Source organism: Meles meles, chromosome 3 (assembly GCF_922984935.1).
Source record: "Meles meles chromosome 3, mMelMel3.1 paternal haplotype, whole genome shotgun sequence".
NCBI classification, from domain to species: Eukaryota; Metazoa; Chordata; class Mammalia; order Carnivora; family Mustelidae; genus Meles; species Meles meles.
This window is the reverse complement of record NC_060068.1, coordinates 101826714-101852969: the sequence shown is the minus strand read 5'-3', so window position 1 is coordinate 101852969 and position 26256 is coordinate 101826714. Positions and strand designations below refer to the sequence as shown.

The 26256-nt window shown below is 40.1% G+C and overlaps 1 protein-coding gene across 3 annotated transcripts in view; it reads left to right on the top strand.

Moving 5' to 3' along the window:
• The window catches only part of KCTD16 (potassium channel tetramerization domain containing 16), a 261737-nt gene extending 236600 nt beyond the window's left edge, over window positions 1-25137 (top strand). For all 3 annotated transcript variants that reach the window (XM_046000218.1, XM_046000217.1, XM_046000216.1), the window contains exon 3: window positions 24683-25137. In XM_046000218.1, the coding sequence (XP_045856174.1) occupies window positions 24683-25137 (455 nt within the window). The remainder of the gene's footprint in view (window positions 1-24682) is intronic.
• Window positions 25138-26256: the final 1119 nt, after the last annotated feature.

Sequence of the window (26256 nt, the reverse complement as noted above, 5' to 3'; positions counted from 1 at the left end):
CCCACATCTGGCTCTCTGCTCGGCAGGGAGCCTGCTTCTCCCTCTCTCTCTGCCTGCCTCTCTGCCTACTTGTGATCTCTGTCAAATAAATGAATAAAATCTTTAAAAAAATAAAAAAAAAGGTAAGTGTAGTTTGAGACTTTCCCACTAAAATAATAGAGGTTGCCTTTTAAAAGGTTCTATTGAAGGATCTGTAGAATCTGTTACTCTTCATTTATTTTTTATCTGAATAGCGAAACTAAAGAGTCTCTCAGAGCAGCTTAACCTGCCTCCGTTCAATCCTCAATTCTGTAGAGGTCTCAAGTTATGATTTTCAATTAAAGGAGAGAGGATTTTTTTTTTTTTTTCAGCAGGGTAGTTAATTTATCAAAATCATCTGACTCTCCAACCTATACCTGGGGTAGAGGGCGCAGGAGTATGCAGAATAGGCCAACTGGTGATTCTGTGTCTGTTTTTGGTATGGTGTGGATCAGGCCATCCCATCTGGCTCAGGTCTGACTGTGCTGGTTCTGCCCCACTGAGAGATAATGGATAGGAGGGAGTCATTAATTACATGTTAGAAAGGACAAACCAGTGCACTAACAAGGGACTGAAACACAGATCTCACTTTTTTTTTTTTTTTTGTTTTGAATCTCTATTGAAATCAAACTTTAATCATGAATTGTGAAATAGAACACAGGCAGTTAGGGGCTGCTAAAATATTAACACATCTATTGAAACAGAAACCCAGGCACTTTATTATCCTCATGACCAGCTCTGGGATTTCATAATTAAGTCTTTCAGTTTGATTTATTTAGACTCCAAGCAAATTTTCAAAGTGAGTTTGAGGGGCTTTGTACTTGGAACATGAATGCATTGCATTTCCTGAGGCAGTTTTGAACTGGAGTTTCATCATTTCAATGCCGTGGCTCTGAAGCAGATATTCTAAGAAACTTCTCTTGAGCATCCTTACTCATTATCTGTGAGAAGTACCTCACACCTCTCCCTTAGTAGTGTGAATATTCAGGAGAGAGGGAGAGAGGGAGAGAGGGAAAGATGTTAGATTTAGGAGTGAAAATGTTTTAGTCTCAGCATGTTAATTTCTCTAGGTCTGTTCTCTTTGGTGCTACAAATGGACACCTCTCCTATTTCTTAGTTAATCCTTTAACTGGTTCTGAGTATTTACCCATTGGCCACAGCCATTAGAAAGATGCACCCCTTCCATATTTAGAAACATTGTTTCTTTTATCCTCCAAGAGGTACTTTAGTATTGAGGAGCTTTGGACATAGCATAATCCTGAGATTTAACATGTGGCAAATTCTTAGATAATCTGAGCTTGAACATACTATGGAAAATTTAACCCATCTCAAGAAACAGGATAGGTGAATCAAGAGAATGAAATCTAAATACAGACTTAAGGGTGGCAGTTTTGATACAGTGACACAGAAGAAACTGTTCTAGGCAGAGAGAGGAGAAAGGGAATGAGTCACATGGAAGTTGTACCTAATTATTTGTTAATACAATATAAGAGAGAGAGAGAGGTGCTAGGGTGGAGAAAGGAGAGAAAGAGAGGAAGGAAGGGGAGGGGAGGAAAAGGGCAGGGAGGGGAGGAGGGGAGAGGGAGCATTGCTACAGGAATGTGCAGTATCCAGTTTTTAAAATATGGGGTTTACTTTAGGATATCCACTTTGAGCATTTGAAAATCACTAGCTAAGCTTGTCCATTTGCCAGATCAGCTGCCAAAACTGGACCACAATGAAACCCCACAGCCTTTCATCGTTGTGATGATAGAAACAGCATAAAGGTTGAGTTCAGCACTTGCAGGAACAACCAGCATGTTTTGGCTTCCTAGTCTGCTCACCTTTCCCCTCACCATCAAAACAGATGTGAAATACATCCCATTCTAGTTTTCCTCTCACCCTGATGTTGAAAAGAAGCTGTTTCACCCTGAGTTGTCTGTCTGCTGACCACTTCATGATGTCTTTATGGTCTGTGTAGATTTTCAGAGGAAGTTCTTAAAAACAAAATGCCTTAAGAGAACTGATGACAGGATTTAGTGTCAGAAGCTCCCAGTCTAAGTCCACAGTAATTGTGGAACCCTGGAAAAGTTCCTTATTTAATATGAATCACAATTTATTAATTTGGCAAATGGAAGGAAGTATCATTTATTTCACAGGATGAAGAGTAAAATGTGATGATAGCTATATAAAATCCACTAATAAAATCCTTGAGTATTGAGTAACTATTGTTTGGGTTATTACTTTTATCATGGTTGAATTCTTGAATAGTCAGTGAAAGAAGTATTTCTGGCAGAACAGGAGGGGTGCTGCCATCAAAATTCTAATAGCATATCCTGTAGTACTTACCTACTCTACTGATTTTAGCCTGCCCTCATTCTGGGACCAAGATATTAAACTATACCAACCTTTACAAGAATTAATTTCTGTAAAGTCTCAGAGGTGACCACCTCTGACTCCAGTATAACTTCCTAGAAAAGCTATCCCTGTAATATTAAGCCCAACCAAACTCAGTAAATTTAGCTGATGGGGATGAGATATGTACTGGGATCAAGGAGGATTGACCTCTCAGATTTCTTTCAGTGACAAACATCATTGTTCCAACTAGTGTTCTGGCCATACTGGAGAAATCAAAAGTGAATCAGTAGACCCCAGGCCACATACACACATATGTCAACTCTGTATTTATCTTAAATCTTTATGCTGTGCATTATTTTGCTACATAACTTAGAATTCAGGAAGTTCCCCCATGCAAACAATTGCCAGCTTCTGTATTTCAGTTTAAAAAATATCTTTAAAAAACAAACAAACACACAACTGAAGTTAAGAGGGCACCTGGGTGGTACAGTCAGTTACGCATCCAACTCTTGATTTCAGATTGGTCATGATCTCTGGATCATGATATGGAGCCCTGCATCAGGTTTAGTGCAAAGTCTGCTTGAGACTCTTTCTCCCTCTCCCTCTGCCCCTCCCTGCTGTGCACTCTCTCTTTCTCTAAAATAAATAAATCTTTAAAAAATAAAACTGAAGTTAAAGAAAGTTACCCATATCTTTCATAAAATTAAAGTTTTCGTAGAACCAAAGGTACCTGTATCAACTTTTATTTATTTATTTATTTTATTTTTGTCATATGGACACAGAGTAAATTAACTTTGTGGTTTATAGGAAACTTGTTATTATTAATACTACTCTATCATCTGTCATGATAATATCCAGGAAATGTTGGTTTTTCTTTCAGCCAGCATTTTAAGAAGATTAAGGAGTTTTTAGGGCCCATTTTGAATATGGGCCAAGTATTGACAATTACATAAATATCTAATCTGGAAAATATTTTCTCATAGAAGTTGTTGAAGTTTGTGGCTGGGGTCTTAATTGGTACCAGAGGCTTTTTAAAAAAATCATTACAGTTTCTGTAGAAGTCGTGGGCTTTCATATATAAAGATCCCTCATTGATAACTCAATTTTGAGAAGGAAGCTCCTTCTGTCTTTCTCTCTATGCTATCCTAGGTGTGTGGGTTTCCTTTTCCCCTTCATGAGTTTGGGATATGTCTTTTTTTCTGGGTTAGACTACATTTTGATTCCTTTTAAGAAAGTGTTACACCTGAACTTCATAGTCTTGATGGAGAGATGTTCATAGTGACAAGTAAACAGACAAAGAACAACAGACCTATGTTCAAAAAATGTAGAGTCCATCCAGGGGATGATTGTGCTGCCCTTTATTATAGATCCCAACACTATAGTACCACATTTGGAGGTTACCACATTCTGAAGTTATCACAGCAGTTTCAACCATCTGCTTCTGATTTCCTCTTTTTTCTTTTCACATATATGAGATAATGTGGACTTTGGACTGTGGACCAAATCCCCTCAGGGATTTTGTTCACAGCCAGGCATCTGCCTCCAAGCTGGTGGCGACCTATTCTCATCCTCCTTCCTAGTTGCTCTGGTAACATCCACTTGGAGCTCCATTACCTCATTTGAGGCACTTGATTCCCTAGTACCACTCTCTATGATCTTCAGTAGCAACCATTACATGGCAAGTAGGTGAACTTCTGAGCATATTTTTCAAGCAAGCTTTAGAAATGTTGGATATTTCTTTTGTTGCAGTTATGTGGGATACATATTTCTGAGAAAGGTGCACACGGATCATTGTTTATCCTTACTAAGGTAAAAGTTACTATTTAATTCTGTTTTACCCCCAAAGAAAAGAAGGTATCATTAAATACTTGGTGACTCCTTTGAGGATATTTAGAGCTATAAGAGGCTACTCAACCTGCAGTTTCCTAGAGTAGGAATGTGGTGATGGAGATATATAATGGCCAAAACTAGTGCAGTACACTGATTTACTCAGTTGGTATTTTGGGGGTTAGTGTCTACTTTGGGCAGATACTCTTTTCAGCCCTGAGGATACAGCAATGAATAAGATTAAAACCATTGGGTCTCATGGAGCTTATATTCTAAAGTATATCAGGGGTCTTAAGCTTTGGGATGATTGGTATAAGCTTTAGTGTTCTGGAAAGCCCCAAGAGGTCACAGGGTGCCTGCTATCTGGAGTGGCCTTTCCCCTAGCTTTTCCATGTGAGTTTGTAGCAGATCCTTCTCCTTTCCTTCAGCATGGCACCATTAAGGAGTGTGCACACCTCTGAGCCTGGAGCATATGGGAGAGAGGTCAGTGGGGAGTCTCATCTAACTTTCTACAACTTCCTTCTACATGACTTCCTCCCCTGGAAAGTGAGACTCCTCCTCCTGGTTAGCCAGAATACATTTCCATACTTAATTGGTTATTGGAGTGGTTCCCCAGCACCATTTGGCAAGAGGGAAGCACATTCAATTTCTGCAGTAATACCTAATTTTACTAGATATTAGAATATTCTATTACTGTGGTAGAGATCACGGTGGTAGATAATTTGGAGACCAAGAAGAGGGAAGAGTCAGAGAATAAATGAGTTTGGTGTGGGGCCTGGAGGCATGTCCTACCTCCAGTGATCCCTCTGGCTGAACAATGGCATGAAGGCAGGATCAATTGAACCAGTAGTATGATGGAGAGAGTTGAAGTGGGAGGATGGTTTAGTGGGGAGCAAGGGATTATAGTGGTCTGAAGATTAGTAACAAGGTGAAGGAAGGAGAAAGAATGTTTCTAAATAGGACCAGCAATGTTCAAAGAGAGCAGTTAAACACTGAAGTGGAGGCTTTCACAGCCTATGATTTTTAAGAAAGGGACTTCCATAAATTGGGAGTGAATCACTCTGAGAATATCTGAATACAGGTGCAGTTCTCCATGTAGAGTTGTGTTGGTGCCCTGAGTCCATACCTGATTCTCCTTCAACAGCATCACAAAAGGGAAACCAATGCCCAACATTAAAGGGTTTACATGTGTTAAAAATGTTGTCTTGATTTAAAGATAAACTGTAGATGAACCATAAGAGACTATGGACTCTGAAAAACAACCTGAGGGTTTTGAAGGGTCAGGGGCGGGAGGTTGGGGGAACAGGTGGTGGGTAATAGGGAGGGCACGTTTTGCATGGAGCACTGGGTATTGTGCAAAAACAATGAATACTGTTACGCTGAAAAAATAAATAAATTTAAAAAAAAAGAAAAAGAAAAAAAAAGATAAACTGTAAACCATTGCCATGTCTCATAGTATGCCATTTTCAGATTGTACCAAACTTGCATGATCTTCTGTCCATAGCAGTTCATATATAGTACACATGTCATCTTCAAGTAACAGGAACATGATTGCAGTTTTAGAACTTAAGCATTTTCTCTAGGTATAACTAAAAAGGCACATACACCATCACAAGACATGATAAAAAACCTGTGCTTTCAATCTGATATCAGCAGATTGAAGAAGCCATTTTAAGATGGTATTTCAGGCTGCTTTATACTCCTTCTTCAATCATAACTGTAGACAACTTCTAATATTATCTGTATTTATTAGTATTTTAATTAATGTTGATGATGGTGGTACTTGTCCCTTCAGGACAGAGCAAATGTTACCATTTTGAATCTCAACTAAATAAACCAGGCTTGTAGTGATTAAAAATAAATAAATAAATAAATAAAAAGGCAAATATAATTCTTCATATACATTCAATTTTAAATTCCTTATATATTTTCATTATTTTGAATTATTTATATATTTCCCTTTCCATACACAAAAAGAAAGTATAATTTTGCTGGGATTTTGAACAAGAGGGATAGCATGAGAATAATGTACTCTTTTGTTATCTTTATCACTAAAACTTTAACTTAAAAGATAAGCTCTGCATGCTTTTAACTAAAATTAACTATAACTGAAAACACAACTCAATATGTACTCTTTTTCCTCTCTGACTTGCTCTGTCACTTTGTGATATGACTCTGCAGTCATTTCCTCCCCCTACACACACACACACACACACACACACACACGCACACACTCAGACTGGGGGCATATTATAGTGCAGTTTGAGTATCAGACTTCTTCTGCCTTCATGTTTTTCATTCAGTTAAGGAAGGTAAATTGCCATGGTCTCAGGCTTACTATTCATTTTCCTTAATGCGTGATTCAATGATTTCATTTAACTGGGGAATACATTTTTGAGTGATACATTTTTAGCTGGGAAGATCTAGGCTTTTGAATTCATGTTGGCAACACTGTCTTTGAGACTACACCACATCTCTTTTTTCCTGGCGCATGTAAAAACAAACAAGAAAATCAACCTCTTACAATAACTGTAACGATGAATATTTGAAAAGATCAACTCTTTAAAATTGTCTTTCCCTCAACATTCTCTTATACCTTATGCTATACAAACTGTTTTTATTCATAATTGGTCTCTGAAGATCAGAGAGAAGGAGAATACAGAAATTTTATGAATAAAATGCACATAACTGTAGACAAAAAGTTTAAGCTACCAGTGACGTATTTGGGAAAACAAATGAAGTTACGCTCATATGAAATACAAACTTGTAATGAAAAGGTGATGATTGCTAGACAGTATGTATTTAAATATAATAAATAGGTCATGAATCTGTGGTCATATAGCCTCATTGATGAAAAGGTGTTTCATTTATTTGCTCACTCAAGTGACCAGTGTAGGGTGGTGCTATATGCCAAATATTTTGCTCTTCCGTGGGCATAGAAGATGAATGAGGATGGCCCCTGCTGGTGAGGGCCCCTGTGTTTGATGTAGGATCCACTCAGAGAGTACAACACAGTGCTGTAAGTGCAAGAGAGATGCGCCCAGGTGAAAGGTGAGAGGACAAAAGAGAGGTCAGTAACTCAATTTCTAGGGCCACCAGGGTTGGTTATGGTAGAAATCAGAAGACTTTCTGAAGAGGTACAACTAAGCTGACTCTTCCCTGATGAATTATCCAGGTAACAGGACAATGTGAGTTGTCAATGAGTATTTTACTAAGGAGTAAATATGGACAATGGAAGGAGACTAAACTAAGGAGAGGCTCAAATACCGGGTCAAGAATTTCCTGTCCTGCTAGGGAGAATAATCCAGTGCCAATGAGATCAACCTGAAGACTGATAGTGAGAATGATGGTAACACCAAAGATACAAATTTTACCTCAAATTTATATGCTGTGATATTATTATAATTTTGTAAAATATATTCATGAATATTCTCATTTGAGAGAAAGAACCTAGCAAGGTGTAAGTAGGGTAATAATACTGTCAAAAGTAGGAATGAGAAAAATACAGGGATTTTAGGAATTTGGCCAAAGTTCTATAACTCGGTAGGGCCTGGGACAGATCAGGGCCTGGGACACAAGTCTCATACCATGGCTAGTATAGTATGCCACCTTCCCATGTAACAGAGGCACCTTTACTCGAGGCCTTCTGAAATGTTGGCCAGCCATCTTTTCATCTGTGGGGAAGTTCAGTGGGACTTCTGTTCAATAGAGTAGGACTGGGTGAAGAGTCAGCCCCATTGATAGGTAAAGAAAACTCATATTGTATGTATAATTCATTCTCTTTACATGAGAGAAACAGATTAAGGAATAATATGTAATAATTAGTAATAATAGGTTGGTAGTTATTAATTACTTGCAGTTAGTAATAATATATATTGCTAATATATTATCTGTAATAATAATAATAACTGGTAACAACAATGACAAATATGTTTAGTTCACGGGCCAAACACCAAGGAAAGTACTCTGCATTTACTTCTCAACCTCATGAGGCAGGTACTGCCATGGCTCCTGTTTTACAGGTGAGCAAACTGAGGTTTGGCACTTGCACAAGTCACATAAGTGGTAAGTAGAAGTGTGATTGGTACTGGGATTTGTCAGATGTCACAGCCCAAGCTCTTCACTACCATATGAAACTGCCACTTGATTTACACAGCACCTATACTCTACCATATGTGAATTGTTGGTATTTAATAAACCATATGGCAACTTCTTCCTCTGTTCCAAGAATTCTGCTGCAGAGGCTGTTATTCTGTAGATGAAGGAACCCTGTCCTAAAATGTTTAGTAACTACTATTTGGTCCTGCTGTTAAAAAAAAAAAGAAAGAAAAAAAGAAAAGAAAAGAAAAAAGAAAGATGCCAAATGTCTTGGATGCTAATGCAATTTGGTTTACTGTTTTTTTTGTTGTTGTTGTTGTTTTGTTTTTTTTTTTTTTTTTTACTAATCCAGCTTCATGGGCTGGGATGTAATGGAAATATATTAGGAACCTTGTTTCTTGAATAGAAATACACAAACCAAAGGAATAATATAAAGCCGAACATGTTGAAATCTGTTAATTTTCATTGGTGTTTGAACTCCAGGTTTTGCTCCTGTTTCTGACAACCCAGAGGATACAGAGCTGTCTTCCTGCATTTCAATGTGTTTGCAGTTATTCTCTCTCTGCCTCTGATAGGGAAAGCACAATCAGGTACTCAGATGTGACAGGATGATGGAAATGAGAAAGTGAAGATGGCACATGGGAAGGAAGTAATTAACCAGAATGCATATTTATCATAGTCTGTCATTGTTTACAAACAATATAATGATTCCTGATTGTAGAATTAAACTCCAGGCTCCCAGTTTGTGAAGTCAATCAAATAACCCCAGCAGGTGCAGATCAGCTGAAGGACTAACCAAGGAAGTCTACTGATACACAGGATAGGGCTAGAGACAGTGAGAACATCTTCTGTCAAAAACAGATTACTTGTGAAAGATTTCAACAACCTATGTATTGGGATGTCTTTACTGACACAATCATGGCATAATGGGGAAGAACTGAATTTATAAACAGAAAAATTCTCTGCTCTTATACCCAGCTTAGACTCTTTGCTTTCCTGAGCCTCAGTGAGAATAAAGAAATGTATGTCATAGAGTACTTGGTCTCTACCTCTACTCCTAGAAGTCAGTTATCTTTTGCCTGGACTCTGGAATAGCCTCCTAACTGGCTTCCCTACCTCCATTCTTGCTCACCATTAATCCATCCTCTAGAGAACAAGAAGAGTAAGCTTGTAATAAAGATGAATTAAAGTCATGTAATTCCTCTGTTAAAACCATCTATCGTGAGACACCTGGGTGGCTCAGTTGGTTAAGTGTTTGCCTTCAGCTCAGGTCATGATCTCTGGTCCTGGGATAAAGTCCCAAATTGGGCTCCCTGCTCATTGGGAAGCCTGGTTCTCCCTCTCCCTCTGCCCCTTCTCGTGGACTCTCTCATTCACTCTCTCTCTCAAATAAAAAAGTCTTCTAAAAAAACAAAAACCCATCAATCTTTATGCCCTGGTATAAAACCCTAACTCTTTGATTGTAGCCTTTGCAGTCCTACTGGATTTGGCCCCAGTCTGTTTCTCTAACCTCATTTTCTATACTTCCTCCTCTCTCACCACAATCAAGCCATGCAGACTTCCTTTCTGTTCTCTGCACATGCCATCTTATTCCGACCTCAGGACCTTTGCATTCAAAGCTCCTTTTGCCTATAATGACAGCTACATGATCTTCACAGGCTGGACTCTTCTGGATGCTGGGTCTCTGCTTAAATGTTACCTTTTCTGGAGATGCCAACTGACCACTCCATCTGTTGATTACAACCCTCTCTCCCCAACTCTCTACATTATATTATCCTGTCTTCGTTTCTTTGCAGCCCTCAACACTATCTGAACTTTTATTATCTTTAACTTGACTATTGTTTATCTATCTTATCAGAATGTGAATCCCTGTGGTAGGTCTGAACCCATTGCTTAGACAGTTTCTGGTTGAGAGCCATCAGATATTAGCTGAGTGCTGATTGAATAAATACAAGGATCAAATGAGGTATAATGAATGAAAGTGGTTCTATAATCTATTAAGTATTATACAAATAGTAGGTTTCATAATTTATCTCCTGCTAAGTCATGACTCTTCTCAAATCTTTGTCAGAGTGGAATGAGCATAATTTTCAGCCAGAAGTCTCTTTCAAATGGGAGCTTACTTTCCAAGAACTTATATTTTAATGAAAGACAAGAATAACAGAAGAGTAAAATTGAATGTCTTATAAAATATGTAAAATATCTTACATTCATATTGCTGAGGTCACTTTTCTGTTTTACACCAAGCTACTCTGTACAACTGTATGGATGCAAGCATGTCACATGGAAGTGTTGAAACAGACATCTTTATGGAATTAGAGGAGAAGCATGGGGAAAAAATGGAATTCAAAATAGTGTTGTGAGGAGAGAGATCAGGCTTTATCAGTTTGGATCTTCTAGAGGCCCATAAGAATTCCGAGATATAACTCATTACCTTTATCTTCCCCTAGCTACCAACCTTTTCCTCATTCTGGCACCTTTTCATGTACTTGTTGGCCTTTTGTATATTTTCTTTGGAAAAAAGTCTATTCACCTCCTCTGCTCATTTTTTAATTGTTTTTTTTTTAAATTATTGAGTCATAAGTGTTCTTTATATATTTTGGATATTAACCATTTATCATATTCTTGGCTTGCAGATACTTTCCCCCATCCCATAGGTCACCTTTTCATTTTGCTGAATGTTTCTTTAGCTGTACAGAAGCTTCTTAGTTTGATATAGTTCCACTTAGTGGTTTGTGCTTTTGCTGTTTGTGCTTTTGGTGTCATATTCAAAAAATCATTTCCAAGACCAGTTGTCAAGGAGATTTTCCCTATGTTTTCTTCTCCAAGTTTTATGGTCTCAGGGTTCATGTTTAAGTCTTTAATCCATTTTGAGATCAGGCAATCTGTGTCAAAATTCCAATGGCATTTTTGCACAGAAATAGAAAGAAAAATCCAAGATGCCAGGCTGGCTCAGTCAGGGGAACATGCAACTCTTGATCTTGGAGTTCTAAGTTAAACCTCCATACTGGGTGTAGAATTTACTTTAAAAAAATAAATTAATTAAAATTAAAAGAAAAAGAAAAATCCTAAAATTTGTATAAAGTCCCAAAAGATCCTGAATAGCCAAAGCAATCCTGAGAAAAAAGAACAAGCTTTCTGACCTCAAACTATGTTACAAAGCAATAGAAATCAAAACAGTATGGTAGCATGGAGGACTTGGGGAGATGGAGAGGAGAGGGAGCTGAGGGAAACTGGAAGGGGAGATGAACCATGAGAGACTGTGGACTCTGAAAAACAACCAGAGGGTTATGAAGGGGCGGTGGGGTGGGAGGTTGAGGAACCAGGTGGTGGGTAATAGGGAGGGCACGTACTGCATGGAGCACTGGGTGTGATGCCAGAACAATGAACACTGTTATGCTGTAAATAAGCAAATATAAATAAATAAATTAATTAAAAAAAAACAAAAAACAGTATGGTAGGAGTGCCTGGGTGGCTCAGGTGGTTAAAGCCTTTGCCTTCGGCTCAGGTCATGATCCCATAGTCCTGGGATGGAGCGCCGAGTGGAGCTCTCTGCTTAGCGGGGAGCCTGCTTCCCCCCACTCCCTCTCTGTCAGCCTCTCTGTCTACATGGATCTCTGTCAAATAAATAAAATCTTAAAAAAAACAACAACAACACAGTATGGTATTGGCATAAAGATAGACTAATAGTTCAAAAGAACAGAATTAAGAGTCCAGAAATAAACCTGCACATATATATGGTCAACTAACATTTGACAAGGGAGCCAAGAATACTCCATGAGGAAGGTAGTTTCTTCAATAAATGGTACTAAGAAAACTGGATAACGACATGCAAAAAAATGAAATTGGACTCCTCTACCACTCTTTTGTTTCTCTCTCTCTCTCTCTCTCTCTCTCTCTCTTTCTCAAAGACTTATTTGGGTACCTGAGTGGCTCAGTCAGTTAAGCAGCTGCCTTTGGCTCAGGTCATGATCTCAGGTCCTAGGATTGAGTCCCCCTTTGGGCTCCCTGCTCATCTAGGAGTCCTCCCTCTCCTGTTGTTCCTGCCCCTAGCTCAAGCTCGCCTCTCTCGTGCTCTCTCTCTCTCTCACACACATTTATTTGAAAGGCAGAGAGATAGGGAAACTTGAGCACACTCTGCTCTGAGTGCAGAGCCCCATGCAGAGCTCAATCAAAGGACCCTGAGCTCACGACCTAAGCCAAAACCAAGAGTCAGAGGCTTAACTGATTGTGGTGCCCAGGCACCCCTGTTTGGGATTTCTTTTTAAAAAGTTCTTTTCCAGCCATTTTCCAAATGTAAACAATTAAGAATGTGTTGTCGCAGATCTGATGATCAGTTAAGAAAAGGGAATATATTTAATAACCAGAGACTAAGAAATGTAGAGTTCAGATCTCTTTCAGCCTTATTTTCCTATGATTATCAGAGGGAGAATTGTTTTCCATCCCTTACTGTCTGAAAGTCATTAGTGCCAATTAATGTTGGTAGCTTTTGCTTTCATTTATATTGGATATACCTGTAAACCACTTCAAAGACTGTTTTAAGTGAATTAACCATGGAGGTAATGGTGGGTTCCATGATTTGGGTGGGGGGGCTCTGTGATTAAAGGATGTTTCTCCCCATCACAGAAGAGTGAGTTGGGCAATTTTATGAGGTTGTGCATTTGTATGTAATTACTATGACTTAAGAGAAACAGGAAGGGGTGCCTGGGTGCCTCAGTTAGTTGAGCACAGAGCTCTTGATCTTGGCTCAGGTCATGATCTCAGGGTTATGAGCCCCTGGTTGTGTTCCACATTTATCAGGGAATCTGATATTCCTTCTCCCTCTCCCTCAGCCCCTCCCCCTGCTCATGTGCAGTCTTTCTTTCACACAAACTCTTTCTAATACCTAAAATCTTTTAAAAAGAAACAGGAAAATCATATATAAAGGTGTAACAGTGAACTACCATTAACTGTTTTATGCTCTTTTGAGGATTTACCCTCTTTCAGGAATTCTTACTGCCCTTAGAGTCACTGCAGTTCACATATGGCAATTCTTGCCCCAGAGCTATGGGGATGAGAACTTACCTACTAATTGTTCTTCAGTGATGTTTTCCTAAATACTATCAATCTGTGCAAACGGGATCAGTGCTTTGGTAAACAGCCCATAATGACACTAGAAAGCAGAGATCTGGGTTAAGTAACAGGAAAACAAAGAAAAGTAGAAGTAAGTTACCTATCAAGTTACCATTATTGAAATTACCTTTTAAATATTCATGACTGTGACTGCTATCAACATTGCCAATTTAGGTATCAAGATAATAATTTATCTTTTAAAAAAAAAACATTATTTGACGGGGATTGAATATATTCTAGGCACTGTAAGCATGCTGTGGACAAATAGCATTTAATTCTCATCCTACAAGAGAAGTACTGTTATTTCTAACATTTATAGATGAGGAAGCTGCAAATCACCAGCAGAGTTGTGCCCCATTGTGGTGTCTTTGATTCTAAAGCCCAAGTTCTAAGCCACAGGGTTTTAATTACTGCCTGACTTGTTATGGAAATTCCAAGCCTGCATCTCAGCTTGTCTCTTGAAGATTGAGGTTAGTTGTTTACCAGCTCTATCCCTCAGTTAGCTCTTCTGTAAAATGTAACAGTAGAGCCTACCCCATAGGGGTGTTTTAAATCTCAAACGAGATTCTGCAAGGAAAGTATAGAACAACACTTGGAATGTACTAAATGCTCAATTTAACTTTGTTTCTTATCATTACATGATTATTAATATAGGCTGTAGCTGTGTGGGGAAAGTCTTTGGATGGAACCACCATTGTCCCATTTTGAAATCCTAGTGAAAAGAATAGTAATGAACCAGTGGCCAATTAGCAGAGATAACACGTTCAGACAGAGCTGCTAAATTGTGTAAATCTTACTCTGTTATCTGAACATAGCCTGGTGAAGATGAAGTGTTTTTTCCATTTTATGAAAGGTTAAAAGGCAACTCAGTTTTCTTCATTTCCTTTCATTTGGCTTCTTTTGGAACTTACTGTGAATGGAAGGATTGTTTCTGCTCAGTAAGCTCCTTTCAGAAAAGCAGCGTTTCATAGGAGCATCAGAGTATAACAATGGAACAAGTAATAGTCTTGGAGTCGGATCTACCAAAAATCAAATCCTAGTTTCACCTTTTACTAGCTTTGTGACTCATGAGCAAATTAGTCAAATTTGTGGAATTCCATTTCCTTACCATAAAATAAGACTACTACTTACCTTAGAACAGTAGTTCTCAACTAGGGGTGATTTTGCTGCCCAGAGGACATTTGGCAGTACCCAGAGGTTTTTAGTTCTTCACTGAAGAAGGGAGTAGAGAGTAGTGATAGAGGCCAGGGATGGTCTGCTGATACAGATCCTGTAATGTACAGGATAGCCCCCAGAGCAAAGAATTATTCTGTGCAAATGTCAGTAATGGGAAACCTTGCCTTAGACTGTTGTTAGAGTAAAATATTTGTAAAGCACTTAGCATTGCACATGACACGTGGTACGTTCTTGTTTTTCATTAATGCCTTTTGTGAATTCCTAGGCTTCCTCTGTCAAGTCCAAGCATTGTGATAAATTAACTCCACTGAGGTGTCAGACTTGTTCTCACACTGTGGGTACAGGTACTTTAAAATAGGCCTTTGAGGGGCACCTGGGTGGCTCAGTGGGTTAAGCCTCTGCCTTCAGCTCAGGTCATGATCTCAGGATCCTGGGATCGAGCCCCGCATCGGCTCTCTGCTCATCAGGGAGCCTGCTTCCTCTCTCTCTCTGCCTGCCTCTCTGCCTGCTTGTGATCTCTATCTGTCAAATAAATAAATAAAATCTTAAAAAAAATAAAAATAAAAAATAAAATAGGCCTTTGAGATGTTGACTCTGAGTAAATCTCTGGAATTTGAGTCTTCCTGAGAGCTGGGAAGTGTGGTCCCTTGGAGCCTCCTATTCAGGAAGTGGGAATTAGGTGGTGGAATTCCTTAAGTCTCTTCACTGGTTATCATGATTCAGTGAGATGGTGCAGGTAAAGGGCCAGGCCCTGTGTCTGGCTCAGAGGTAGATGCAAACACAGGTCTACATTATCATCAGGTAGAGGTACCATTCATGCTCCCTCCTTCTTTGTCTTTGCCTCTCTGTCTATCTCTCTCACCATTTCTCTCTCTCTTTACCATTTTTCTCTCTCTGACCATTAGGTGTGTGATCATATGGTAGGAATCTGCTTTCTCCAGACTCTTCTGCCTTGTGCTCATCTTGACTGTACTCAGCAGTGGATTCCTCCTGCGAGTTTTCCCACCCCAGATGAAAGATTGTCCAGATATGAAACCCTCAAAAGTTGGAGGTGATTTTTGCTCTTAGCGCGCCACACCTTCCAAGCTGTGTCTCCGGCAAGATCTCAGACAGGGCTCCAGACTTGAGTTTGGCTTTGACACTTACTCTTAGGCTCCTTCTTTCTCCTCATTATAAAACGAGGTACTCAGGAGCCTCTGAGGTCCTTTCCAGGTCTCACACCCCAAGGTTCTGTGTGGGCCCGCTTGCAGTGAGCTCTGCACCATCATCCAAGTGATCCTTCTCATGGCTGGCTGTGCTTCTCATCGACTAAAGTTTTCTGGCCAACCTAACTCCCTTTTTAAGTAGTTTATGACTTATAAATATCTTTAAGACACTTTTATATTATCTGTGATTCTCATAAATTCACAGGGTTCTCCAGCCTGTAAACAACTTCTCTGGGTTAATTTGGCTTTTTTTTTTTTTTTTTTTTTTAATTCTACCAGGAGGATCAATAGAAGTTTAGGTTTGCATTTGCCAATAAACGATAGATTGTTGTGTTTTTATTTTTTCCCTTTTGAGAAAGTATTGCATATTGGTTGGTTATTTAAAATTCATTAAGCAGTATTAGTAACTATTCTATCTTAATTAACTGGCAAAGGGTTTGTTTCCTGTATGAATTTGGTACATACTTGAGATACTGCTGACTGCTACCAGGGCAGCTGTGTTGGCACTGATGCATAGTGGAGGGAGACAGTGTGCCCACACATCAGGAAGAGCACCCGGGACACTTCATCCTCCATTTTGCCGCTTTCAGTTCTTTCTAGTCAGCTCAGAGAACAGAATTAAGATTTCTTATATAAGCATAATGGTAACAGTCCTGTGGATTTTCAAGTTGTTCAGTTAGCTGATTACCTCTGAAAGTGACTGAGTGCTGAAATCACTGGGGCTATCATGTCTTAAAGTCAACACTTCCACCTTTTGGGCCTGTTAGAATTTTTAATATTTCTGATAGAAAACTCTCGTGGTATTGAATATTATTCCCCCAAAAGAGCAGAAGCTTTGTACTAAAATATCTGAATTGGAATTCTCAGTTTGTCACTTGTCCACTCTGTAACTGGATTGGGTAATTGACCACTTTGACCTACAATCTCCTCTTCCATAAAAAGGAAAGAAGAACATCCACCTCATATAATATTGTGAAGATTATATATGGTGCTGAGCACTATAATCAGCACAAAGGGGACCCTCAATAAATTATATCTATTATTATTATGCTAAGTGTCTGGTTTTGGAGGTATAGCTATTACCCACTCCAAGATTGACTGTGTACAACAGGTGGCAGGAGAGCCTGAGCGTCTCCTGAGAGTGTTAGTCAACTTTGTTGGAACTAGTGTAGAGAAGAGGTACCATTCCCTAAAGAAACTATTTACCTACAAAGTAGTTTAGCCATGTGGGAGTACTTGCCCCTAAAGAACTGGCCAACGTTAGTGCTAGAGTTATGCAAGTGCTAGAGAATGACACAGGTAAATTAGACATCAGTTATATGAATGTGATGTTGTGTTCAAGACTCTTACCATATTTAAGACAAAACTAACTCATACTAGATTAAGCAAAGAGAATTTCTGGTTTATGAAATTATAAGCCTAGGAATGGGGTCGACTTGAGACAACACAGACACAGTCAGTTCTATCTCTTGACTATGCTCAGCTTTGCCTGTCTTGCTTGGCTTCTTTGTGCATGAATGTCCTCTTGCCAACCTGTAGGGAAGGTGCCCAGTGAACTCACATTCCCCTATCTTGGCAACAGCCCATATCATAGAATATATATTACCCATAAACTCCAGTGGCTGAGTTTCAGTGAAGACTCAGGTTCACACAACTTGGGTCCCATGGTTGAAACATGGGAAGTTCACACATGGGTCAGATGTCCTCCCCTTGTGGCTAGGCATGGCAGTATGGGTGACGGTCCCTTCAGGAGCACATGGAGTTAGGAAGAGGTAGTTCCCAAAAGGGAGAAAAAGGTATTTTGGGCACCTGGGAGGCTCACTTGGTTAAGCGACTGCCTTGTCTCAGGTCATGATTCCAGAGTCCTGGGATCAAGTTCCCCATCGGGCTCCCAGCTCCATAGGGAGTCTGCTTCTCCCTCTGACCTTCTCCCCTCTCATGCTCTCTTTCTTAAAAAAAGGGGGGGGGGTGTTTCTACTGAAAAGGGGATAAACAACCCCTATAATAATGACATACACATTTCATTCTAAGAGACAGAAGACCCTTAGATGTTGATTGAGAGGCATTATAGGGGGAGGAGTTGTTCGGGCCCCTAGTTCGAACTTATGAAAAATCAGTAAAGAAAAATGTAAAAGGGAATGGCCATGCTAGAGGCCCTGGGTAGGAAAAGGGATCAGGATGGGCTGTGGGACTTGCCTATGAAACAGGGCAATGAGGACTTTGAGGGCAAGAGTAACTAAGTAGGATCTTAACAGAGAAATGCTGAGACTAGGAGGAGGAAATACAGTAGGCAGGAAGAAAGAAAGAAAAGGGCAAAAAGTACCTGGAAAATGAGGTAGGGGTGTTATCCAGGAACATTGGAAGAGCAAGGCAGTAGGCCAGGAGGCCAGAATTCAGGATGTCCTGCCTTACAGCACACCATCACATTACTTTATTCAGAGGGAAACCCCACAACTGAAAATTCTGAGCTGGGAGGGTATGACTGAGCATCACCAAATTGGAAAATGGTATGAATAGAGACCCATGATAGAATGGTTAGGAAAGTTAATTTTTACTTAAGTTGTATAATGCCTCTAAGGATTTTTTTCTGTGTCTGTGTCAATAAAATAATTGATGATCAGTTAAAAAATTATATATGTGTGTATACACAGAAGCACATATATACATTGATTCAATTCTGGATATGCCTGTGGATCCTGCTGTTACCTATGCTGGTCAGCACATTGTTGTTACATGCCTAGTGGTATGTCTAAATATTTTCCATTTTAACTACCTTTGCACGTCAAGATTTTTCTTTCCTCTGTGTGTGTGGAAGGTTTACTGTCTCTATCACACACACTAAACCAAAATTTATTTTCTGTACCATTATCCATCTCCTCTCCCATTCATTTGTCATGCATCTACTACAATGTGCCCCGAAACCCTAGTCTGTATGTGGCTTGAAGTTTGCCAGAAAGGAACAAACATAGGCTTTACAGTCAGGTGTGGGGAAACAGACATTGAACAAATAAATGTAGAACACCTCCATAATTACCCATGTTGATGGTGCAGAAGAGGTAAGCTGGAGATTGGGACTGGCTTCAACTGGGGTGGGGGATAGAGATGAGGCTGTTCTGAGAAAGAGATGTCTAAATTGAGCATTGGAGGACAAAAAGGAACTAAACAGGTGAATATCAGAAATATAACTGTTTGCGGCAGAAGGAGAGCAAATACAAAACCCTAAGGTATAAGAAAGGGCAGCAGGGCAGGAACTGAACTCAGTGATAGCTTTCTGTTGTTTCCATTTCCCGACTCCTGTGTCTGAGCACAGGTTCTGGCAGGTCAAGAACTGTCTTTCTTTTCTTTCCCATCCCTGGCAGGGTCAGCACACTCTTATTAAGCTGTTGTCTCTCAGTCCCAAATCCACCTCTTGATTCTGCCTTGTGATGCTGGGGCTGGGATTCAGCTAACCACACTTTGCATTGGCCCAGCAGGCTTCCCCTTGGGGGCTGTGCTGTCACAGGGTTTGCAAGAGGAAGGCTAGAGGACAGGAGCAGAGGAGGGACTCCTTGTCAGCATACTGCTCATCAGCATCAACCCAGCCTTTATTTGTTTATTTTATTACCAGAAGTAGTTAGTCCCAGTTTGTAATTTTGTTTTGTTCTGTACCCTGCAGAGCCAGGCTCTTCAGAGATACCAGGATCTACAGGCAACGTGCCTTCCTTGGATGCCTGGGCACAACCTCCACATGGTGGCTCTTGCAAGCTTCCAGGTTCTGATAACCCCATCTTCGATTTGTCTCCCCAGCCCTAGAAGTGGTAGCTGCCTCCTGCAGTCTTTCTGCATCTTTTTCACCCCTCCAGTACCTGTTTTACCAATTCCTTATATTAAATTCTCCCTATGAAGATTACAGGTACAATGCCTGTTTTCTCGACTGGCCCTGACTGATGCATGAATGATTTTAACCGTCTGCTCTTACCCAAATTTGCCACCTCTTAATGAAGAGCCCCAGCTGGGCCCATCCAAGGACAAATGTCCAAGAGTGGAAAGGAAGCAAGAAAGGATGATTATCAAGCTGGAAAATGTATTTTCTCAGAAACTTGCACAGCCTGCCTATTCCCAATCTCTACTATGAAATATCTTCTCCAAGGTTAGCAGAATTATAAAAACATCAATTTGGCCATTATTGACTTTTCAGCTGGGATACCAAGAAAGTCTTTCAGCAGCCTCAATAAATTAGATCTGGCCACCTAGCTCCCAGACTGGCAGGCTCCTACATCATTGACAGAGAAGACAGGGGAAAGCAGTTTTCCCAGCTGTTGCTGTAAATGATGTGCATTGTGTTCACAACCATTAGCAGGTGGAGAATTTGAAGTGTGGGTAGATTGCAGTGCTGCCTCTTTTAAAAATGCATAAGCACTTTGTGAGTTTGCTAAGTCATGTTTCACTCAGCTGGGTTTGAATTTTTCATAGGGGAGAAGTATTCTGTAGTCTTTCCCCTTTTTTCCTTCTTTATCAGTAGGGACATCTGCAGTTAGGACTATGGTCCAAAGGGGCCACGTACAATCATACAACTTGCCTGACTGGTCCTTAGTTTTTCAGAGTTGTAAAATGTTGGAAGATTTGGCTTTAAGGACTTAGGGCGATTTACGGTCCTGTTCCTCCCCCCTTAATCCAAAATACAGATTATTCCTGGCTCTAGGTTTAAATTTATTTTGTGTGTTTTCAAGCAAATTCTTATTTCAGTAGACTCATCCATTTGTGAAATTGTAAGCACTGTGCAGTAAAGGAAACTTCTTTCCAAAACTATCCCCTGGTCACATACTATGTGCCAGACACTGCATGTGCTTGTGGTTACTCTCCGCTCCCACAGCAAATCCAGGCATTACTAAATGTCATTATACATTTTCTTGATGAGTCTAGTGTCAGCATCAGTGATACCAAATCCTGTTGAACATCCTCCTCCTTTGTGTGGTTTATGTAGGTTAGTGCCTGGCTTTTAGTAGAGCAAATAGGTATGAATGAATAGAACATTTATAGGGTGCTTCAAACCATGAAACACCTTTACATTAATTGTCTCGTTTCATTTTTCTAAAACCTCTGTGAGGGAGATACTACTATTATTTTTAAAGATTTTGTTGATTTATTTGACAGAGAGAGATATCACAAGTAGGCAGAGAGGCAGTAGGCTCCCTGCTGAGCAGAGAGCCCGATGAAGGGCTCGATCCCAGGACTCTGAGATCATGACCCGAGCCGAAGGCAGAGGCTTAACCCACTGAGCCACGCACGCACCCCAAGAGATACTATTATTAGCCTTACTTTTTAGATGAGGAAATTAAGGCTCAGGGAGGTGAAGTATTTTTTATCCAAACTGAGAAATTGTGGGGCCTGATTCTGGAGTCCGCAATCTGTGCTGCTGCATTATGATTTTGATACAATTTAACACGTGTGTTTGGGTCATTCATTCATTCAGCAAACAGTTATCAAACCTCTGTTATGTGCCAGGCACCAAAAATGATATAATATCCAACAAATTAAGCAGTGGCTTATTTAAAAATAAAGTAGAGCTATTATGCTTTTTGACCATTAGCCTGTTAACAAACCCTTCAAAAGACATTAGATTTTTTTTTTTGCCCTTTTAATATCAATAAATGAGACTTTTCTTGGGATGAAATGGTTTTTTTCCTACATCTGGCTAATCAGTTGTAACCTGTTTTCTCTTCAAATGGAGAAAATTATTCCAGTCAGTATTGAAACCTCAGCTGATGGGGAGCAAAAGTATATTGTAATTTGAAGTACCAAGGTATTTATGAGATCATAATTTGCTATAATTGGGGAGATTCTAGAATACCTTGAGTTACAGAATTGACCCTTCACAGCTCCTTCCACATCTGCCAGGACTGGTGAGCACATGTCAGTGCGGCTGCAAGGGCGAACAGGTCCACAGCCCACACACATTACTTCTCTGCTATGGTTTCAAACCTCTGCTCTGGTCCAGTTCTTGGGAAGGGGGTAATGAGACAGACAGTGCCCCCCCCCCAAAAAAACGGAGTGGTTATCTTCTCACATTTGACTGTTTTTAAATTTCATGATGACTCTTCACACAGGACCTCCAGCTGCATTCATACCATCTTTTCCTTGATTTAATATATGGACTTCAGAAGCCTTCTTATGAATTGTCTTGCTGAAAATGTTAAAACATTCAAATGTTCTCATAAAATATTGAAACATGTTGTAGTATGACAGGCTTCACTAAAATTAAGTTGTTCAATTTCCCTTTAATAGTGATAGCTCCTAGAATAAGTAGAAAGTGATATTTCTATTAGCCTGGAAGCTGGAGGATCCCAGCTGACATTTAAACCCATGATCATCGTGGCAGTTCAGGGAAGATAGCTGCATCTGCTCTGCATTCTTGCCTTGGACATGCAGTGGAAGATTGTGTGCAGTTTTTCACAGAAACATGCACAGGGCTCCCTCCCATGATGGTGTTCGTGTTGTTAAATTGCCCTTTAGAAAAGCCTTAGGTTTTCCTAAGTCATGAAATGACTTTATAGTGGGGAAGGTAACTCTTGGGGAGAAAAACACAGACTTGTCTTTCTACTGGTTCAGCAGGGTAATGGCCAAAATAGTTCGTCATCTTGTTTTAAGGTAATGCGCAGGCATATCTCAGCAGATATGTCTTCTTCTCCTTTCTGTTTGTCTCCTCTTTCCTCTCCTTACTTTTTCTTCTTCTATTTTTTTAAGGCTTAGGTTAGTTTCTGAACTTTTCTCATAAAGGATCAAACTAGACCAGGTCTGGATTGATATGATTACCTTGTTTTGACCCAATGCATTGGAACCATTTCTCCATCAAGTCCTATTAGTCTAGGGATGGCTGGGTTTAGAGAGGTAGAGGCAGATTCTGCCTTTGGAAGAAGAAAAATGATACCCTCAGAATCTGGACTAGCAGAGAAAAGATTTCCTATTGCAGTCAGCAGCTAGTACATGTTGAGCAGTTTCTCTGTTGCATGGAAGATATTTACTGGTAATAGCCAGGGATTAGTAGGACATTATTGCTGTGGTGATTCCTTTTGGCTAATTGGATTATTGCATTTCATTTAATGGGTATATAAATACAATGATTACTCAGTCACATTTTAAAAAGTGGTTTGAAAGAGTGTATATACTTTAGAGATAATTTTGGAGTTGTGATTTATAGGGGCTTCTTTTTACTCCTTTTGGAAAATATGTAAGTTTCCATAAATATTTAAATCATTTAGTATATGGATGACAGGCCTTTAACAAGAAGACAGGATCTAACTTTCCTATTAGTTTCCATTCTAGGTTTCCTCTACTTTGACCATATTAGAGGTGCCAGTAAAGTGGGATCTTACTGTAATGTGATTCATTGTTTATGAGTAAGCATAAATCAAACTGGGTCTCCTTTTAAACATATGTAGATACTACATTATCCTTGTCCTCAATATTAGCATTATAAAGGGGATTCATTTCCTTTATTTTTTATGGCGTAAGTGCAATGAACTATATGAAATACCCTACCATATAATGTATGATAAGTAAATAGTATCAAGTTCATGACCTAAGAAGACTGAATGTTCAGGGGATAGAAGGCTGGGAGAAGTGACTTATGTTTAGGAACTTGCTTTGTGCCGTAATTGTGGATTTTCTAGCTCAGGGAGCCACCAGCTGTCTATCTGAAAAATGGGTCTGCCTCCAAATAGCTGATTACAGTGTGGTGAATCAAAACTGAGGGGAATAGGGAGAGAGGTACTCAAGCTGGCTTAAATATAAGATAGTGGATTATGTAACTTAAAAGTCCACTGACAGGACCAGCTCCAGGTGTGGCTGAATCCAGGGACTTAAACGTTACTAGAAGGATACAGCCTTTTACTGAGTTTCTACACCATACTCTAAGCCACTTGCTGGAATTACAACAATGGACACTTGACTGTGCCCACCTCGGAGAGTTCATGGTGAGTAGAGGAAATGAATAAAGTGAAAAAGAATAACAAAATGTGATTTGTGCAATATTAGAGGCACTTACAAAACAAAACCATAATTCAGAGGGGGAATGATAAATATTTTTGAGGAGAGATAAACAGACACTTCAGAGAGAGAAGTTAAACCCTGAACATTGTTTTTAAAGAAAAGCAGGAATTTTACCCTCCAACAAGTTGAAAAAAACAAATGGTTGGTTGCTTTGGTTGTGGTATTTGGGAAATCTGATTCAAATCCCAGCTCTGCCACTTACAAAATGTGCAAACTAGGGCAAGTTTCTTAAATTCTCAGGGTCTTAGTTTCCTTGTATGAAATCTAGGAATGGAGCTACTCATAGAATTATCATGAGGCTCCCATGAAATGATGGGTACACAGAGCTTACTTGGGGGCTGGCACAGAGTAAGCCCTCCCTGCCTGTTGTAGACTGCTGTTGTTGTACTGGACTGCAATAACGTGGAGCTCTGGATCCAGGCTTAACACCAGCCATGGTAAAATCAGGTAGCATTTATTGAGAGTTTACTGTGTGCTATGTACGTTGTTAAGAATTTCACTTGATTTATCTATACCCTCTCTACAACTCTAGGAAGTAGGCAACTGATTATCCTCATCTCCCAGGGGAAGAGACAGAAGCTTTGAGAATATAAGGGGACTGCCAAGGTGACAAGATTGGTACATGGTGTAGCTAAGTAGCTGGCTGCAGTGCCCCTGAACTGAAGCCCAGCATGCAGTTATGAACTTCCTTCTTGCAGTGCACTTGACTTTTAGGTGCTCATGTTGCTGCCCATCCTGTGTGCCACCCCACTTCTTGTAAATATATGGTTGTGGATACTTGTGAGTGTGTGTGTGTGTGTGTGTGTGTGTGTGTGTGCTGTGCTGCTCCTCTGGGCTGAGCTGGCTGGCATTAACCCCTTGGGTGCTGTGCTTGCTTGCAGGTGAGCCTTCGAGGTGGTCACCCTCCCACTGCGACTGCTGCTGCAAGAACGCCACAGGTGACAAAGAAGGGGAGAGCGGCACATCTTGCAACGACCTTTCCACCTCCAGCTGTGACAGTCAGTCTGAGGCCAGCTCTCCCCAGGAGACGGTCATCTGTGGGCCTGTGACACGCCAGACCAACATCCAGACTCTGGACCGTCCCATCAAGAAGGGACCCGTGCAGCTGATCCAACAGTCCGAGATGCGGCGGAAAAGCGATCTGCTCCGGACTCTGACTTCAGGCTCCAGGGAGTCGAACATGAGCAGCAAAAAAAAAGCTGTTAAGGAAAAGCTCTCAATTGAGGAAGAGCTGGAGAAATGCATCCAGGATTTCCTAAAGATCAAAATCCCAGATAGGTTCCCTGAGAGAAAACATCCTTGGCAATCTGAACTTTTACGGAAGTATCATCTATAGGGGAGGGCCGGGGGTGGGAGAAGAAAGGAATCGTGTCACCATTTGGAAATAAACCTCCTAACGAAATTTGAAATTCGTATTCAAAAAGGAAAGTAACAACTAACAATATGTTTGTTAGAACACAGTAGCCCATTGATATACTACTGCCTATTGACCTAGTTCACCTTAACATTTAAATCCACAGGGTAGATTTCTTTCCAGATGTGGAATGATAAGAAAAATCTCTTTTTGGTTCCTTGTTTGTTTGTGTGTTTACTGGATACCACGTGCTGAGTATCTTATGTAAAATGAGAGCCGGCTACTGAAGAGTAGCTGAGAGGCTTTGGGAGTCTTTTATCCCAAACTGGGTTTTTCTCTCATCTTCTACCTCCCTCCTTTGAATGAGAATGTGGTAGAAAGAGATCTGGCCCAATGGCATATGTTTGGGTTTTTTAATTTTCCTTTTCCCTTTTGTTTATGGGGTAAGGGGGGAAATGGCAGATTTATATGACTTTTCACTCAAATCTATTACGTGCCAGTTTATATTGATGCCGTATGCATGAGTATTTGTGCAATACAAGCACAACGATGTCTGTACATACACAGAGCACACATGTCCCCGGGGCCTGGATATACTAAGGGGAACACCCCTGCTCCCAGCAGCACTCTCTTTGACTTCTTTAGACACACATAAGCCTCTGCTCCTTTCTTAAAACCTTCCTGGGAAGATTTCCCAGCCTCTCTTGGTAACACTTTCCAACATCGAGTAACCCTGGTCATCAACAAATTGTCTTCCTTATTTTGAAATTAACACCCTCAGTCTCCATTTTACAGTTTTGCTCTTTCTCTGCACTAGGAGAGGGTGAGAAGAGCTTAGTAAAACATTCTTTGTATTAAAGAAACAAACATTCGTATCCACAAAAATTATGACTCAGTGACCCCACACTCAGCCTTCTCTACCCTGAGCTGAGTTACCTTCCATCTCTCAATGTTTTCAGAGTACTTACTACCCATGTTTTAATGGTGTGGTCTTTTCATGTGACCCACATTCAGTTCTCTGCATTCCTGTGTAGTTGTGGAAGTAAGAACAACACACAGTACTTGGATAAGGGTCCGGCCTTTTGTTTCCTTAAGAGGGAA